The sequence below is a fragment of the Canis lupus genome, chromosome 9 (assembly GCF_048164855.1).
Source record: "Canis lupus baileyi chromosome 9, mCanLup2.hap1, whole genome shotgun sequence".
In the NCBI taxonomy this organism is placed as follows: Eukaryota; Metazoa; Chordata; class Mammalia; order Carnivora; family Canidae; genus Canis; species Canis lupus.
Genome location: NC_132846.1, coordinates 42,622,048 through 42,642,335, shown reverse-complemented (window position 1 = coordinate 42,642,335; position 20,288 = coordinate 42,622,048). Strand labels below are relative to the sequence as shown.

General features: G+C 35.3%; 1 protein-coding gene and 1 long non-coding RNA gene across 38 annotated transcripts in view; one reads left to right on the top strand and one right to left on the bottom strand.

Moving 5' to 3' along the window:
- The window catches only part of GPHN (gephyrin), a 625,629-nt gene that overhangs the window by 28,424 nt on the left and 576,917 nt on the right, over window positions 1-20,288 (bottom strand). For all 16 annotated transcript variants that reach the window (XM_072838965.1, XM_072838966.1, XM_072838969.1 and 13 more), the window contains one exon: window positions 6,491-6,578. In XM_072838965.1, the coding sequence (XP_072695066.1) occupies window positions 6,491-6,578 (88 nt within the window). The remainder of the gene's footprint in view (window positions 1-6,490; window positions 6,579-20,288) is intronic.
- The window catches only part of LOC140640129 (uncharacterized), a 142,984-nt gene that overhangs the window by 36,341 nt on the left and 86,355 nt on the right, over window positions 1-20,288 (top strand). For 6 of the 22 annotated variants that reach the window (XR_012036795.1, XR_012036790.1, XR_012036794.1 and 3 more), the window contains 2 exons: window positions 660-767; window positions 2,121-2,846. The exons of 8 other annotated variants lie outside the window; for them this stretch is intronic. This is a non-coding gene — a long non-coding RNA (uncharacterized lncRNA). Of the gene's footprint in view, window positions 1-607; window positions 768-2,120; window positions 2,849-9,658; window positions 9,817-20,288 lie in introns of those variants that run through there. 8 more of the 22 variants (XR_012036797.1, XR_012036798.1, XR_012036783.1 and 5 more) reach the window with 6 other exon arrangements.

Genomic DNA, 20,288 nt, shown 5'->3' with positions numbered 1-20,288 from the left:
GGTGTACTTTGGATTCAGGGTGCCTCCCTCCTATCATAATCCTCCTACTCAAACCCTCTTCATCTGAGTCTGAATGTGATGGAGGTGTTGGCAGAGAGCAATCCAAAAACCCCAAAACCCCAACTCTCCATTTTCAGATCTGGAGAGAAGAGCCCCCATTTTAGGGCCACAATAAAATTTGCTTGCCAGGGGAAAGAAGAAAAACACATCAAAGTAATTGTCTTTTAAATTAAAGGTGCTCTGTTCTCATAGACTTAAATAAATGCTTATATAAAAATAATCTTCTTAAAAGATTTTATAAACAGATTATATAAGAAGAATCTTCCTAAAATTACCAGATAATAAGGAAATTTAACTTATATTTTCAATGAGCTACATTAAAAGGTATTCTTATAATTTTAAGAATCAAAGATCACAAAGTTAAGGTAAATCTTTGGCAAATTACACTAGTTTTAGTTATTAAGAAAGCCCAGCATGTTCTTTTTATTTATCAGTGTGAAGTATAATTAGGCAAATACTTTTTATTTTGCTGGGGTTTTTTTTTTCCTACACTTATATAGGCGTATTCATTAAATAAGCTTGTGCTTTTCCTATACAATATTTTAAGAATGTAGAGATGCCTGGGTGGCTCAGCGGTTGAGCGTCTGCCTTTGGCCTAGGGCGTGAACCTGGAGACCCGGGATCGAGTCCTGCGTCGGGCTCCCTGCATGGAACCTGCTTCTCCCTCTGCCTGTGTCTCTGCCTCTCTCTCTGTCCTTTATGAATGAGTAAGTTAAAAAATCTTTTAAAAAATATTTTAAGAATGTTAAAAATGTAAAATTGGGTACAATATAATTGAATCGTTTCTGACGATTCAAACTTTAAATTTCAATCGTAATTATGTTTGTGGTATGCCAGCTTGAAAATAGTTTTCAGGATCTTTAAGTAACAAAATCTTATTGAACTGATATTTAATTAATGAATAATTATCAGACACCTAGATGATTTCTATGTAAGAGTACTGGGTCATTGATAACTAAGCATAATTTTAAGTTAATATATAGATCTTTCTTCACTTATGATGGAGTTACCTCCTGAACCCATTGTGAACTGAAAATATCCGAAGTTGAAAATGTGTGACCTAACTCACCCAACATCATAGCTTAGCCTAGCCTACCTTAGTCATGTTCAAAACATTTACATTACAAAACACTTCTGCAAAGCCTATTTTATAACAAAGTGCTGAATATATGATGTAATTTATTGAATACTATACTGAAAGTGAATAACAGGTATGGGTATAGAAGGTTGTAAGTTTATCAGCTGTTTACCCTTGTGATTGTAGCTGACGGGGAGCTGCAGCTCACTGTGGCTGCTCCACATCATGAGAGAGTGTTGCCCTACATATTGCTAGCCTGGGAAAATATCAAAATTCAAAATCTGAAGTATGGTTTCTACCAATGCATATCACTTTTGCACCATTGTAAAGTTGAAAATTCATTAAGTTGAACCATTGTAAATTGAGGACCATCCATACTTTTGTTCTAAAGTTAATATACTTTGCTTCTTATTTTTATATGCTAGAGAGAAGCTATATCTTTTAGGTCATGTTAATTAATATGTTTGTTCCTCTTTACTATATTAAGAAAGTACAAAAGGGATGTATGTGGCTGTTCAAAGTTATATTCATGTGTTTATGAACTTTGGTAATCTGCTCAAATGCTTACATATAATTTTTCAATTATCTATAGTTTTCACCGTGAAATAAAAATTATTTTCTCAAACATTATAATGAAATATGGGTGTTACAATTACTCTAGGAATAATAATGATAGAGAAGTGTAACTTTGTTCTTTTTTTCAAGGAAAAGGAGTATTTTTGTTTTTAAGTCTAGCCCTCAAAATATTTGGTCTTTACGTGCTCTTAAAATAAAATTTATACGGATCCCCAGGGCTTTTGTTTATGTGGGTTATGTCTAATAGATATTTACTCTATTACAAACTAAAAACTAAAAAAATTTTTAAAATTTTTGTTTCATTTGGAAATAGCAATGACAAGGCAATTTTATGTTAATATAAGTAACTATTTTTTATACATTGTTTTTATAATTTTGAAAATTTCTTTAATGTTTGGCTTAACAGAGGTCAGTTGGATCCTCTTATTTGTTTCTGCATTGAGTCTGATGAGATATCATACAATATGTATCCACTAGAAAAAATCATGGTATGTTCATGAAAGGAGGAGAATAAAAAAAATGTCAAATAAAGTCTTTGTTCTATTATGAAAGTAGTTTTGACATTGTAGACCTTCTTACAGGGTCTTAGGGGCCCTTGTGGTCTGGGGCCCACTCTTTGTGCTAAAGTAAAGTGGCAGTTTGTTTCAAAATATAAAATAACAAGGATGCCTGGGTGGCTCAGGGTTGGGCATCTGCCTTTGGCCCAGGGCGTGATCCTGGAGTCCTGGGATCAAGTTTCGCATCAGGCTTCCCGCATGGAGCCTGCTTCTCCCTCTTCCTGTGTCTCTGCCTCTCTGTGTGTCTCTCATTAATAAATAAATAAAATCTTTTTAAAAACCCCAAAAAACCCAAAATATAAAATAACATAATAAAGAACAAAACTTTGAAAGAGATTTTCATTTGCCTTGGTTTATAATATCTGTGTGTAAAAGTAAGCTGATGATGAATACTCACCATTTGCTTCAATGTGGATAGAACTGGAGGGTATTATGCGAGTGAAGTAAGTCAATCGGAGGACAAACATTATATGGTTTCATTCATATGGGGAATATAAAAAATAGTGAAAGGGATTATAGGAGAAAAGAGAGAAAATGAGTGGGAAATATCAGAGAGGGTGACAGAACATGAGAGACTCCTAACTCTGGGAAATGAACAAGGGGTAATGGAAGGGGAGGTGGGTGGGGGGACAGGGTGACTGGGTGATGGGCACTGAGGGGGGCACTTGACGGGATGAGTACTGGGTGCTATACTATATGTTGGCAAATCGAACTCCAATAAAAAGAATAAAAAAAATGAAGTTGAGAACCATATTAAAATTTTAGTAAGTTCACTCAAATTTGGTCAACTTATTTCTTTATTAACTAATACTTTTCCCATGAAACTCAAATTGTTCTTTTTGTGTAATCTCCCTTTTGTGCTTTCTGTTTATTTTGTCTTTATTTAAGGAAAAAATAAAGACCAAAGTTTCATCATTTACAAATGAGCTAAGATTATTTACAATCATGTTACTTTCTGTGCCTATTTCCAAATATTTTATTGTTGTTTTGAAAAATTAGGTAAGCAGTACTGTTTCTCAGGTACCCATGATCCTATCTTAATTGAGAACTCAATTCTTTTTTGACAACTCTTTTGATTTTGCCTTCTAAAGATCAGACCTAAATTTAGTAAAAAGTAAAAATTTCAGAATATCTTTTACACCTAAAACTATCTTTGAAATCTCTTAGAGGCTCTCTAGAAAATCACAAAGATTTTTTCTTTCATCTTACAAAAGGAGATGTTAGAAATAATTAGGTTTGTTTGATATGTTACTATTATAAGAGTTTCATGTGAGGGGAATTGCCATCATATCTGAGAAGAGATGTGCTCAGCATGCCCTGGGTTAAATCTATATATGTCACATGTCACTATAAATATTTCATAAATTGTGTGCTTTATGGGATGTGTTTGGAGATTTGACAATGCCAATGCCAATGCCATTATGGACAATGCTGTCCATAATATGTTTGCATCCTCAGGGGAAACACATCAAAACTTTTATGATATAGTTATATATTGTATCTGAATAGAGAATTTTACTTATCTTCTCTTCTGATATTATTGGTTACAGTATGAATTAAGTACAGCCATTAAGTATCTGTCATCTTTGTAAAGTTTCTGTTTTACTCTAATGGTTGCTTGAGGGCTCTCCTAAAAGCTACAGTAAATAGTTTGTGCCTGCCACAAAGATTCAGAATACTGGGGAAAAGGACTATCATAAGTACTCTGAACTATTGATATTTCAAAGAATAGTCTCTTGGATACAGGCACCTGAGGTGATATAGCTTAGATAACTTTTATGTAGTACCAGTAGACTCTGTCAGGAATCCCAGAGTCCTTTAGAATAGAAGCAGATGGCTTCATGAAAGTGGAATGCTAACCCAGGATCTAGCAGAACAAGAATGACATAAAACTGAATGAAATAATAAGAATATTTTATTGTATTTATTTGGAATATTGTTGATTAATTTTAATATTCTATTGCTTTATGGCTCTAGATTTGTAAAACAAACTGATGGAGGCCTTTGTAGTTAATTGACACTTTTGCTGTTAAATAATCAGGGGAAGCCTATGAGAACAGCCTTTTTTTGTGATCAATAATGATCTCTTTGATTATTTTGATCATATGAGGTGGAAGGGGGACATTGTCAGGAAAAATTAAGAGACTTTCAAGTAGGCAAAAAAAAAAAAAAAGAAATCACTGGCTGTCCAATCTAGTGTATCCTTCTCAGTTATCTGCACCTTTCATTGTCTTTGAGGTATTTTACAATTCTGTCGGTTGTAGAAAACTTATAGTAATGCATATAATTCTTTAGTTTTCAGAGCAAAAATTTTTGCTTGTTTACTTGAAACTGTCAGTGTTTTATAAAAAATAAACACTTTGTGGCAGAGGGAGGTGGAGATAGGAAAAGATTTTGAGAGAGACAACTGTAGAAGGGCCATTAGTGCAGTAATAAAGAAGTCTAACATTGAGAAGTATTCTATCTTTACCATAGTTGAGCCACAATTGCCAAACCTATGTATGTTAGAAGCTTGTTGCCTTTTCAGAAGTATTGGAAGAGATAACTTTCAGGTTTGCCAAATAGGTACTGTCCCATAATTAAGCTCATTATCAACTAAGATAAATTATACATGAAATACTCCCTGGAAGCAACAAATTTAACATTTAAGTATTCTTAACTTCAGGGTTTGCTCTTGTGTTATTCAGAGCACCACAGGCAGTTTGATGGTAATGAAAACAGACAGGCTGAAAATGACTTCTCGTAGCTCTACTATAAAGCAGATCTCAGCTCTGGGCTTTGTGATCTCAGAAGACGTCTGCAGCAATTTGCTCTACATAGGGCTAAGGACTTCTATGAGACTTTGAGGGAAGACTAGCCTAGCAATCTGTCTGCTATAAGGAGAATACTACCCACACTTCAACACCTTCACTCCTGGATGTAATATGAAATGGACATTTTGGACTGAGATTCTCTATTTTTCTTCTATGGTTTTTGCCCGCTGAAGGGTTATTTTTAACACTCTAAACCTAGTTGTGAATGAAAGGTAGGCATTCGCTGTTCATACTACTAAATTCTGACAAATAGGTTATAAATTTAGGCAGTTTAATAGCTATATAGTGCAGAGATCAAGAATAATCATATATGTGTATAAGATCTAGCTATTAATCTATTTTAATAGCTATATAGGGCAGAGATCAAGAATAATCATATATGTGTATAAGATGCTCTTGGAAAAATCTGAATTTTGGTAAAAACTGCTATTATGACAATATTTTTGTAACTTTTCAATTAGTCATTAATATGAAAAAAAGAAGAAATGGAAAGGGATTAAAGGCTGGAAAAATGGGATCCCTGGGTGGTGCAGCGGTTTGGCGCCTGCCTTTGGCCCAGGGTGCGACCCTGGAGACCCGGGATCGAATCCCACGTCGGGCTCCCGATGCATGGAGCCTGCTTCTCCCTCTGCCTGTGTCTCTGCCTCTCTCTCTCTCTCTCTGTGTGGCTATCATAAATAAATAAAAATAAAAAAAAATAAAAAAATAAAGGCTGAAAAAATATTTTATGTTCTGAAATATTTTTGAACTAAAACATCAGGTTGGTTATTGTAGTAAAGTATATTTTGCTTTTATAATATTATTCAATGTACCCAATAATCATCATGAACCAACACATTTCATTAAGATACAAACTTAATGATACTGAGACACTGAAATTGTGATTTTTAAAGGACTAAGCATAAACTTTATGCAAATATATTTAGTCTTATAAAATCCTTTATACACTTATATATATGTTTGTATTATATTGTCATCATTATTATGATTATGATCATTATTATTTGTCAAAAAGGGCAATGAAATGCCTAATCCTGTCTTTCTTCCCTGTAAGGGGCTAAGGGTTCTTTATTAGGTTCAGAATATGTGGTGGGGGAGGACAGGATCTTGGGTAAATATCATGTATAAAGGACACCCTAATGTTTTCGTAGAGTAAGCAAAGAAACAGAAATCTTCAAGGGAACATGAAAATCATTTTGCAAGTTGCAGGATTCTCTAAGCTATTCCTGAGGTCAGCCCTCTGATCTACTCACACTGCAACCCTTTTAGAATGCCCAGAAATATCTGAAGCCCTACGGATTTTCAGATTTGTGCAGGTCTGGTTATAGATAACAGATATCTACCAGACTACAGTTAATCAAAGACATTACTGTGGATAAATTTTCATGAGCCCCATTTTTTCATACCTTTTCCCCCATGGATACACCCCCTGATGTGATGATGACATCAGCACGACTGATACCCTCATTCAGGGCATTGAGTAAGTCATCTGGGCTGGAAAAAAATAAAGACAAATTAATTATCCACTAGAAAAAAATTTTAGATATTTAAATGCCAACTTAAAACTAGACCATTTTATTCACTGAGTAGGCATTAACATGGGGTATAGCACTATATTCTGTATGAAGTGAGAATCAAAAATGGTCTCTGCCCAATGGAAGCATAACTGTTATTGCAGAGAAAGAACCTTATAAATATGGAAGTAGTGGCTACTGGTATTTTCATGGGGCTTACCGCTCTAACAAGGCAGCATAATGAGGGAAGACATTGAGGTGCTGGTAGGTGTCTAACCAGCCCAGTTTGCCTTGGATAATCCCAAATTTAGTATTGAAAGTCACATGTCCTAGGAAATCTCAGGCAAATGGAGATGGTTGGTGACCCTAGGTGTTGGGACAGGTCATTTAAGACTCTTTATAGGTATAGGGAATAGGACTTAAGTTAGGCCTTGAGAAATAGGCAAGACTTTTTCAGGGGGAAAGACTGAGAAAAAGCCTTGTAAACAAGAGGATCAGCCTGTGATGTAGCTTCAGTGTCTAGAGTGAAGAGAGAGGCTAAAAGGATAGGATGAATATTAGGGATTGAAACTAGGCAGATTCCTGATAATGAACTGAAAAGACCAGTTTATAGGCCCTTTGATTGCACAGGTCAAAGGCCGGGAAGAAGAGATGGAGCAAAATCAAGAGTCAATCTTGTGGATGTTAGAAGGGTTACAAAGGCATAACTTGAGATTGATGAATTGAAGAAAAAACCAAAGTGTGAGGCATGAGGGCTTATAGGGGGATAGAAGGCAAAGGTTAGCTAAAAAGGACTTTGTAGTTACTATTTGAATTTCGTACAAAGGTACTGGTAATGTACACTGCACTTGCACTCCCCTTCAGATGACAGAAAGGGAGCCTTTTAAGGAATACCTATCTAGCCTACACCCTTGTTTTCTGAGAACTTCCTATGTGTGGGGAGGGGTGGTTGTGGTTCTCTTTCTCCTCCGTGGACTTCTAACATGTACATCTAAAAAGGGAGTAATCCTAGCTTCTGTTTTTCTAGTTCTTGTGTTTAGTCCCTCTAGAGGACTGTTTGGCTCTTGGGTTCCATGAAATAACCCTATATCTTCCCATAAACCCCTCCTTTGCTTAAGCTAGCCTCAATGTTTTTTTGTAACTTGAAATCAAAGGATATCTCAATGAGATAGCATACATTCCCCCAAATCACTCTTAGTGGTGAAGTTTTTTTCATGTCCCTTTATCTTAATGTACTATTTAATGGGGGAGGGAGGGAGAGAGGAGAAGGGAAAGTGGGTGGAGGAGAAAAGATCTGTAACTAGGACATCATTTCCCTTTTTAACCAGGGATGACAGAGGTAAGGAGAGGACCTTGAGGGACGCCTGGGTGGCTCAGTGGTTGAGCGTCTGCCTTTGGCTCAGGGTGTGATCCTGGAGTCCTGGGATCGAGTCCCACATCAGGCTCCTTGCATGGAATCTGCTTCTCCTCCCTCTGCCTGTGTCTCTGCCTTTCTCTCTGTGTCTCTTGTGAATAAGTAAATAAAATATTTTAAAAAAAGAAAAAAGAGGGAACCCTGGGGTGGCGCAGCGGTTTAGCGCCTGCCTTTGGCCCAGGGCGCGATCCTGGAGACCCGGGATCGAATCCCACGTCGGGCTCCCGGTGCATGGAGCCTGCTTCTCCCTCTGCCTATGTCTCTGCCTCTCTCTCTCTCTGTGTGACTATCATAAATAAATAAAAATTAAAAAAAAAAAAAAAAAAAAGAAAAAAGAAAAAAGAACCTTGAGATTCATGTGAAAGGCTACCTTTGGCTCTGTAAGGCTCTAGAAGAGATAAGCTAGTTGGGAGATGACATAGTACAGAGATCGAGAGTACAAATTCTGAAGTCAGACTACCTGAAGTTAAATCCTGGTGCTACTATTTGCTAGATGTAGAACCCTGGACAAGTTGCTTAACTTCTCTTTGCCTAAGCTTTCCATCAATAGAGTAGAGATAATATAGGGTTGTTCTGAGCATTAAGTGACATAATACATATAAAACAGTTTGTGGAATAGTATATAGCACAAATTAAGTTTTAAAGAAAGGTTAGTTGTTATTACTGCTGTACAGAAGCTTATATAAACATACTTAACAACTTGGCAAACTTCATCTTTAACATGCTTAGTAGTTTTTATTTAGGAGAATATTCATGAGTAACACAGAAGAAAATCATAGATTGGGCCTTAGATACATTCAGAACTGTATGTGAAAGTCCAAATGGCTCAATAGCAAGCTAAACCTGGTTCCAGACTAATAGTTTCATTTACTAGTTGGTTATCTCACTGGATCTGGATAAAATTCTCCTTTTCAAGTACTGGCCTGTCTGTAAGTATACCGGGGGTTGTTCGGCTCTGAGGAGCAAGCTTCCAAGGAGAAGACCCACACGTAGAAGTCTGAAAACTGGCTCACATGGCCTTCAAACTACAAACATAGGAACTCTTTAAAATCATCCACTTTATTGCTTATGCAGCTAAAAAGGAACCCAGGTATTTAATAAAGATAGGATCTATGTGTAAAACATAAAACAAAACAAAACAAAACAAAACAACTTAAAAAATCCCTTTCAAAGTTAAACTGGTTGAGCAAACATTTTAGAAGAATTATATTCAGTAATGGGTGTTTTTAAAGTATTTTGAATTAAGTATTTTGTATAGATTCTTCATTAATCTTTTTCATTTTGCATTAGTGAAAAAGATAGCAACTTATTCCGTTGTGTTGAAATACTGTAAGATATGCATAATCACTGCATGTTGAGAGCTCAGGGCCTCTTGCCTTGCTGGATATTATTATTAATCAGTCTGAGCCAAATAGCTGGCCAATGGAATAAATGGAAAAATACAAATGTAGGATAATGTGGAACGTAGTTTGGGTGAATGGACAGTGAATATTATTAACAAAATATAATTTTGTATTAGTACAAAGAGACATTAGCTAATTTCACCAATTTCACAATATGTAACTTATATCATGTCAACTCTAGAGGATTATGGTAAAGTGACAGCAGTAGTGACATACACATCTTCATGTTATTAATCTTTGTAGGTGGATAAAGGTCCTGGGACACGCCAGCTGATGATGCAAATAAACATACATTTCAGTGATACTTTTTCCTATTCATTGTTTCTACATTATCTTGGAAGATGTTTTTTCCCTATTTTATAAAACTGCAGAGACATAAGCTCTCCATATGAACTTTTATAACTTACAGAAATAAACTAAAAGGGATTTTTTATGCCTTTTTGTATTCAAATAATATTTTCAATGTTGCTTTTACTCTGTGTCTGGTGTATTCACTGAATCACTGAATCTCAAAGTTGGAAAGGCTTTTTTTGGGGGGGGTCATTGTGTTGGGTATCACAGCTGGGTGCATTGTTTGGTCCTCCTCTTCTCTATCTCCTTCTGCCTCTCTCCTTGACTTTACTTTCTGTTGCATATTTCTGGTCTCTGGGATCTAGTTAGAAATCATGGCTTAGTAGAGGGTCAGGTACAAATGTATGACAACAGTGAAAGGATCTATAACTTCATTTATATTGCATAGTATAACTACTGCTTCACAATAAGTCTGTGAGGTAGATTGAACAGGTAATATGCTTGTTTTATAGAAAAAAGGTATTAGAGTAAAGGAATATTTTTTTTTTAAATGGGCTCCATGCCCAGCAACCAGAGATCAAGACCTGAGCTGAGATCAAGAGTCAGATGCTTAACCAGCTGAGTGACCCAGGCATCCCCAAAGTTGTGTTTTAAAGGTGAGGTAGAGCAGTAAGTGGCAGAGCTAGAACCAGAGCCTCTGATTCTCATTAAGTGTTTATTCCATCCAACTGACTAAGCAGCCTGATTGTCTAGTTTTTTCAGGAGTATGACATGTCATATAAGGAAAAGTCTCATGAGAATGGGCCCTTGTGCAAAAATATCAAATAGAGGATGTTAAGGCAAAAAGTGAGAATCTATTTATGTTGACTAGAAAAGTGTATGTATGGACATGTTAGTATAATTCTGGGGAATGAAACAAATGTGATTCTGAAACCTATATTCAGATGGAAACTAAATAAGATTTTGATTAAACATAACTTTAGGGCTTATAAATTTGCTCTTTTTTATGATTTGCTCTTTTTTATGACTTATAAAGTCATAAATTTGCTCTTTTTTATGATTCATATTATATTTCAAATGACAAAAATATTTCCAACATAACAGAATAGTATAACAGCCATGTATACATCTTTCAGATTTGATGAACACTAATATTTTCCCATATTTACTTCATATTCCCTCTCCCCTCATTTGTTTACTTTAAAGAAATAAAACAAGTTTGCTTTATAAAACAAAGCAATTACTCTGAATAATGATAAAGGAATAGATAGCAAGGATTATAATTGTGGATATTACAGAATTCATGATTTTCTCAGTTTTGTTAAATAGAGCATGGTATACTAATCTTCTCAAAGATGGGAGAGTAAAACTAAAACATTATGATCTGATCTTTTATTATATATGACCTTATGTATATTACATATCTTTTTACATTACTTTGTATATATTAGATCATTAGATATTTAAGAAATAAAAGTAATGACATTTTACTTTTATTTTAAAAAGTAAATTTTAAAAGAACAATACACTTTAAAAGAATACATTTTAAAAGAACAATACACTTTCACCGGTATGTGTTAATTTCACAACTCTATGGGGTAGGCAGGGCAAGAAAGGGCACTGAGGTTCACAGAGGTAGTGAAAGGTTCAAGGTTACCTCCTGTTCACTTTACTATTCTTTGAAACTACTGTAATATTCACATAGTGAAAGATACTTTGTTATACACAGGATGCTTTCAGATAAAAGCTGTTTATCATTTTTTATCTAAATATATAAATCTGTTTGGTGGCTGCTAAATAGGAATCATAAAAACTTGACATTTTGTACTTTTCAAGTTTGAACTATCTTCTCACCATTGCCTCTGAGGGGATGCTGGATTAGATGCCAGTAGCTTCCCTTTTCTCAAAGAGCAGCACATCTTAAAGAGATAATTCTTCCTTCATTAACAATTACAGTTTTAATTAGATTTGAATGATTAACCATTTCTTTAAAGATAACTGAATACTAGCATTAGTCTTAATTTACTAGCACTTTTATCCCTTTTCACTTAAATTATTAAGTACCTACCCATCATTCTCTTAGAGTACCAATATTATATAAAACCATTTTACAAGAGAGCTGATTTAGTACAAAATGTTAAAAATTTAAGGACTAGGTGACAGAAAATAGAACTGTTACTTGAAGCCCCGAATGTCACAAAGTCTAGAACCCGTTTTGTCTCTACTGCTAACTGAGAGGACTCTGAAAAGCAAACATCACTTTTTGGGGTCTCATTATCCTTATCTGTATAATAAGAACATTTGGACAAATGTTTTTTCTAGCTCTAACATTCACTGATTTGAACCACTTGAAGTGAGTGGAATCCACTTTAAGCACAAAGGTATCATTCTTTCCTTCCTTTCTCTCTCTCTTTCTTTCTCTTTTGTATTTTAATGGAACACTGGCAGCTTGCTGCTGGTGTGTTCCAGTTCATGAGTTGTGATTTCTGTGCCTTTTACCATTTGTGATCCTTTTTTCCACTACAACTATGTTAACATCAGGGCCACAGTACCCTAGCAGCTTCCTGAGGGCTGAGAATAAATAGAACTCTCAGCAGGCAAAGAAAAATACCAGCAATCTAAGAAGCCAGCAGGTGGAGGGTGGAAGAAGAAGCACAATTTAAGATAGCTTCGACTGAAACTGCTGGGGGAAATAAATAATTTCAGCAACAATAACAACAAACAGTTAAAGCACTAATGGAGACAGGCTTATACCATTAAAAGGATGTTCTATGAAAAACATGATTTTCAAGTTTAAAAATTTAGCAGATGAAGGTGAATATAGTGCCTAATACAAACCCAATTAGTGGCCTGAAAGACTAAGTGGTAGAAATATCTCAAAGGAGTGCCGCGGAGCCTCGGTTGGCCTCGGATAGCCGGTCCCCCGCCGTCCCCGCCGCGCGTCGGGACGGGGTCCGGTGCGGAGAGCCCCTCGTCCCGGGAAACGGGGCGCGGCCGGAAAGGGGGCCGCCCCCTCGCCCGTCACGCAAAGCACGTTCGTGGGGAACCTGGTGCTAAACCATTCGTAGACGACCTGCTTCTGGGTCGGGGTTTCGTACGTAGCAGAGCAGCTCCCTCGCTGCGATCTATTGAAAGTCAGCCCTCGACACAAGGGTTTGTTAAAAAAAATTTTTAAGAAATATCTCAAAGGAATGGGGGCACCTGGATACTTCAGTCAATTAAACATCCAACCCTATTTTGGCTCAGGTCATGATCTCAGAGTCATGAAATTGAGCCCCTAGTCCGGCTCTGTGCCCCTCAGGGAATCTGCTGGAGATAGGGGAAGATGGAAAGGAGAGGAAGCACTTTTGAAATACATTTACAAACACATGTATAAAACTATACAGCTAAATCTAAATGAACAATGATCAGATAAACTGGGAAATTACAATGTATGTACTAAAAATGGATTTCCCCAAAGTTGTAGAAACACACTGTAAAAGAGAACTTAATAGTAGTTTAGAATTCAAAGCATTTTCTCAGCAATATCTAGAAGCTTAGGGATTGGAGGAGATGGAGAAAGTGAAAGTTCACTGGTATAGGGACACATAGAGGAAATAGGAATGCCTTGGAGGAGGGATATAGTTAACATCTTTTAAAAAATATAATGGTGGAAAGAATAGTGGAGAAGTGTATATTTGATTATGAATATATGAAATTAGAAGGAAAGTATAAGGAGAATGGTAAAGTATAGCAATTCTTCCAAAATAGTAAGGGGGCAAAAGGAAACAAATAGTACCTGGATCAAACCAACAAGAGGAAAAAGGACAAGGAGGAAATAACAAAATTGAATACATTGCAAAAATAAGATGGAAGAAAAAACATTAAGGGAATAATTTATAGCAAACTTCATGGTACAGCAAAATAAACTTTATATCAGGATCAGTGTTATAGTAATTTAAGGCTGGTGCAAAATTGAGGCTTTTTTTTTTAAAAAAAGCTCAAATTTCATTTGAATGTCATTCACAAAGGATACACTAAAAAATGAAAGACTGAAAAACACTGATAGGGCAAAAAGACACCAGCCAAGTGTAAATAAGCAAAAAAAATCAGGACTGGAATATTAATGTCAAAGTGGAATTTAAGTTAAAAGAACTAAAAAGGATAATGAGAGGCAACAAATTGTGATAAAAGTCAAATTTGTAAATTTGATATAATGTATGGCTCTCTCAGAAGACAAGGTATCATTTTATCTAGGCTTCTTGATTGCCCTGCCAAATCCCTGCACATCGTAGGCACTCAATAAATAAACTGAATTAACCCTGGCCTCAACTCAATCTATAGTACCTTTGGGAATAGAGAGTGTACCACTATTACAACTATAATGTAATATAATAATACTGTCTGTAGATGGAAGAGAAGATACTACTTAGCATTTATATAATCATAAATAGTACTTTCTTTGAAAGGTTGTCATATAGAAGAGGGAGTAAATTTACTTGGTATTGGTCCAGAGGGCAGAATTAGGGCTAATGGATGGAAGAAACAGGGATAAAGACTTTGGCTCAGTGTAATGCAAAAACATCCTCACCACAACAGCCATTCAACAATAGAATGAGCTGCCTCATAATGCAAATAAGATCTTTCTCACTAAAAGCATCAAACAAAAACCTGATGGCTAGCTGTTAGAAATTTCTCTAATTCCTCCACTGTGTGAAAGACTGGATTTAGCTAACATCAGAAGTTCCTTTCAATTTTAAGATACTGCAGTCCTATGGAAATAACTGAAATTAATGTTATTTTCTTTTCACATATAGACTGAAGCAGAGAGGGAGAAACTGACTACAAGCACTGAAATATAATACTCATCTTGCAGATCAGACTTTTCTTTCTCTCACTTTCTGAACATTAGGAGCATTTGACTATTTGACTTGAGTAAAAAAACCAAAACCTAATCAAACCAAACCAAACCAAACCAAACCAAACCAAACCAAACCAAAAACAGGCACTTTTCCTCCCAAAGCTATGACATTCACTTTCAGCTTGGGAAATGGCTACCAATAATAATAACTATACTTTCCCTGGAATTCTAACTTAACTGTAATTTAATTGGACATCAAAGAAGCCTAAACTCAACAGAAAGTAGATAAAAGAGCAAGGTAAAGCATATCTCAAAATAAATCTCAGAGAATGCAAGAGAAGTATTCATGAGAAGCTTTCTCAATACTTTATATACTTCAATTTCCATGAAAGTAGAATAATTCTAGAAGGTATGATATCTTTTGACTATAACATCTTTTCAGATTTCAGAGGGCTTTGGGAGCCCACCTTCAGTTCAGACTTTTTTGTTTTTTAAAGTTTGTGTTGGCCTTAAATTATTATAATCTTGACTCTGACATAATTTTTTTTCCCTTTATCAGGCAGTCTACTATAAAATTCAAAACCAAGACAGAGCCTTTACCCAAGTTTAGATTTTATGGATTTCAGACACAGCATTCAGAATGCAAATGCAGTTTTATTTTAAAATATTTAATATAAACACACAGATGGACAACAGCTGCTAATTAGTTTCCTGTTTCATCTGTTACACCAACTGTGAGCTGTATCATTTTAAGATGAGTGAAGATGACAGTGGGAAAGTGAGAAAAATTCTAGGATTTGGAGATTAAGAAATAATGCCAGTTGATCATACCAAGAGCACAACGACAACAACAACAACAACAACAAACAACAAAAACCCCAGTTCTGGACATACACCAGTCATATACTAATTTCATCAGAGGTCAAGGATACATTCCGCAACTACATGTGTTTTCTGCGCATCTATTTCATGTACTGAATTAAACTCCATACTACATTTAAGCCATCACATAGTCCTTTGGTTCCACTGGGTGTTCAGGCACTATAAAGTCATGGAAAGACAGAGGAAAGCATGGTCCCTGTCTTTAAGTTTATAAGCTAGTACAGAAAATATATGACAAAAATATAGGAAAATGAATGAAATAAGCAATGAAATTAGTATTACTGGTTGAATTCAAATACATTAATTAAAATGAAAATATATATAAAGGTAAAATGTATAAATGTTGAGTGGGGCAGAATGATCAGAATTGGCATGGGAAAATCAGGAAAGGCTTTCTGGAGGAGATTACTTCCTAAGTAGGAAAATAATTTCTAAAAGTACAGTAATACCTAGAGGTCATTTTAAGAAGAATGAGTAACATTAACTGTAATAACTCTTAAGGGTGAGAAAGGCAAGCCACCAAGAATGTCTGTTCCTGAGAGTGGGAAGAATCTCTTGTCAAACACATTTGGGAAGTAGAATATTTTTGCTTGGCCAATAGAAAACGAGAGACTTCTCTTAATATATACATCTATTTAGAAATCTATCAGAAAATAAATCTATTAGTTGACTCAAAAATTAAAACTTTACATTTTGAGCCAAAGTATTTATTTCATAAGAGAAGAAAGGCAGTTTATAAAGATGACAAGAACTAAATAAATTTGGATCTAAATTTAGATCCCTGACAGTTAGAAATCTCTGCTTTTAGAACATTAGGTAAATACTAAGATGTTAGGATATGTTTAGTGCACATACTAGAAGATGTAAAACACTGGGCTTTGCCCGAATAATCACTAGACTGTGAAGTGATTGATAAACCCCTTTTAAATGTGCCAGTCTTATAGAATTCAGTTTGCTATCTCAGTGCTTACTCCCTTTCTGTTTCATGCTTTAATGTGAAGAGGCAGCCTCACAAATTGGCAGCAACAGAAGTAGGCAATTCAAATCCAAAACACCAATCTGTGACACAGCCAAGCAAGCCCAGCATGATTTGAGTGGGGCAGGCTCTGTGATGGCAATTTTCCAGAAGGGGGAACTCTTTCCATAATTATGGGAATTTCTCAGCCCTTCAGGCCTTGCAAGGCTAGAAGGTCTAAGTCAGCAGTTGGAAGCTACATTACCAAGCTGTTTTAAAACTGATGTAAAAATATAAACAGCTCGATAGTTAAAATCAGTTTTAGACATGATATAAATTCAATTAATGCGCAGATTTTAAGAAATCTTCCCTAAGTGGATTCTGTGTATTTGGATCATGATTACTGCCTATTATACTTAAGAGGTAAATATATAACATCATTTATTTAAGCCTGAGGGAGCAGCTCCCCAACTTTTTAAATTAGAGGCTTCATAAATCCATTTGGAATGCTACTCCCTCTACCATTTTATGTTTTTCTTCAGAAATATAAAACGAATTATCTCAGCCATAAAGCTTTAGTTGTGCCCTTTTGGGGGATGTGTCTCAGTCACTAATGCAATTCTGTTGTTAGTGCCATACTTTCTGGTCTGTTCCTATGGCTAAGGTTTTTGGACTCACTGTGAAGGGACCCTATAAGATTCTTCTGGACAGTTGTATATTTTCTAGGTTCCATGGAAAGAGGGTGGTATAGAAAAAAATGGCAAGGCTATCTAATCTAGGAGATATATCCCTATTAAGTACCATGCATAAAAGGTTACCAAGACACACCTTCAACATCCTAGCCTTCAATGAGCTTATGGGCTGGTAGGAAAGAAAACAACCTTGACTTAATAGAAACAAATCCTTTTTCCTCCCTGTTTAAATAACAAAAATAGCAATTTCTCTAAGAAATTTTATCAGGAAAGAGAGGAAAGGGCAAAGGAAAAAAAAAAGAGAAAAATAGAGAAGAAGCTATGTGCTCAAATCATGACTATTTTAACCAAGTCTGGCCATGATTATCTTGGCTGGAACTTAGAGTATACTCTACTCATTTACCTATTCAAACTTCCTCATTTACTATAGACTCTTCCCCATATTACGGAAACAGTAGTAGCTCATGTTGCCTAGGAAGACAAAAGGAGACTTACAGGTTATTTAACCAGCCATGGAGAAAGGAATACTAGGGCATCTACTATTCCATATTCAAGGTAGAAATAGGATGGTGCTTAGAAGGAGTGTATCCCTATAAACTCACACCAATTTGTGCCAATTAGAAATCTCTAGATTTGACCAGTTTCATATTCAGGTCAGACTCCGTTCTCTCTCTTTTTCTGTTACCACCTGACATTTATTAAATAGCTACCATGTGCTGACACTCACTGTTCTAATTGCTGAGGATACGACTTGTTTGAAAACTTGTTTTACATGCCTACCAACAGTTGAGGACAGCAGTTGTTTTATTTACCACTTCATCTCTGCTATCAACATAGCTTTGTATATGTCAGACACTCAACAAATGGTCATAAAATGGATAAAATAAAAATTTAAAGATACGTCAAATAATTATGGGTATATGCCAAGATTTAGTTATACAGGTGTTCACTGTATAATTAAGAAAGGTTAGGTACAACCTAATATCTGACATCAAAGGACTGTATAAATAAATAACATTAAACTTTATACTGAGAATAATATATAGGCATTTAAATGATATTGCAGAGGACTATGTAATAATATAGACAGATATCTATGACACACTGAGTGAAAAAGAAAAGTTAAAATAAGACTATGATTCCTCTGTTTTCATATACTCCCACACATATGAACTGTACACACAGAGAATTGAAGAATGGAAGAAGAGTAATACTGGGTAATGGGATCAGGTATTAATTTCCTTTCTTTGCCTTTTTTGGTGAACGTATATTCTCTAAATTTTCTTCGTTAAACATTCATTTGTTCTAAGATTAAAAAGTTAAATTAAAAATGTACACTAGAACATTTAGAACAATGGCCCAAGTGCATAACAGAACTGGGCCAGGAATAGAAGATGATTATGTTTTCTCCAATCTAAAATCTTTCAAAGTCTTACCATGAATTACTCTGTAAACAGTATTAAAAGATACCACGTAGTCAGTACAAAGCTGACAACTTCAGGTAAGTCTTTTTTGCACAGCTGATTTGTAACTCACAGGTTATGTTCCCAGAGTCTCTACATAAAATTGGTTGTATGGAACTTAGAACAAATTTCTAAATAAACATCTATAAGTACTATAGATGGTGGGTATGATTCGAGGGTAAACAAACCAACCTTAATTTAGCTCATAATGTTATTAGTATATTGCTGAATTACTCTTTAGTACTAGCCTAAATTATGGAAGCAAGATGGAAGACTGAAGAAAGAATACTGTAAAGCATTTTCTTATGAAATCTTCCTACCTACCTTTCTTTAGTCTTTTCCTGCTGTCAAATGTACTTCTTGCTAGACCCCCAGTATCTTGCTATGCTAAGAATCTGATGTGGTCATGCTTAGTTAAGAGTTTGCCCTCTGCCAAAGAACTTCAAGTTCTAAGTGATTCGCTTCTGTTCATTCAGGACAGTGGATTTACCCAGATGTTGGATGTCTGGTTTAAACTCATGTACATTAATATGCAAACAACTCCTTCTCAGGTAAAATGCTCTTTAACACAGTTGGATCTTTAAATATTAGATTATTGGAAAATACAGCAAAGTGAATAGAACACATTTAGCTAGTGTATGGGTTATCTGGGCTTAATAAAACATGTCTCCTCAATAGGCTGTATCTTTAGGGTTGGGGAACAAGGAGATTAATTGTACCACTAAACTATTCTCGTGCTTCCATGCCTTTCACCCTTTCACTTCTCAAAATGCTTTTTTCCCCTTCCCTTCTCTTAAGGTAGTGACGGAGGAGCTTTATATGGTGAGTAGGAAAAGGTAATAATAGGGGTGACCATTTGTGAATCTAAGTCATTCATAAGTTGAGTAATATAGGCCTGACTACCAAATTGTCATATATTCACATTGTGTGCAGGCTCTCTTCCCATATTTTCCTCTCTCCTTCATCCTCCCACTCCTGTAGAAGATATGGTGAACTTGGTATAACTAATTACCCAAAAGTAATAAATGCTGCAAAAGCAGCCCCAGCAGCTGTGGGAAGAAAGGTAAAGGAAAAGATTATAAAAGGAAGACCATAATAAATCCTCCTGCCATTTTTCCCATGTCTAAAATCTATGTATCACCTAAAGATTTGGATTTTGTCATTCAAGTCCTTATAGCTCATTTATAATTACAGAGTCAATATGTAATTCACAATTTAAACTAAATTTTCCTCTCTGGCTTTTGAAATGTTCATAGCTACTATTTACTAAGGGGTTTTATTTATTATAAATGGAGGCAGCGTATTTAGTTTAACCTTAATATTAATGAAATGTGGATGATAACTCCAGTTAAAAGGGTAATAGGATGGTAGAGCAAAAGAAGGGACCTTGAAGTTAAGACAGGCCTGGGTTGAACTTACTCTGCCTTTACTAGCTGTATGACTTTGAATGGGTTGATTTTTTTAAGCTTCAGTATTATTATCTCCAAAATGGGGATAGCCAGCTCTGTATTTCAAGAGACTTAAATAGGATACATACATGAAAGAATGTACTTAGTGATATATATACACACACACACACATATATGTAATGGGTAATATGTATGTATGTAATATATAATACATATATGTATATATGTGTATATATTACAAATATAATAAATATGTAATACATATATTGGTTAATATATATAGGATAATATGTAATATATATATCTATATATGTAATGGGTAATATGTAATACGTATATAC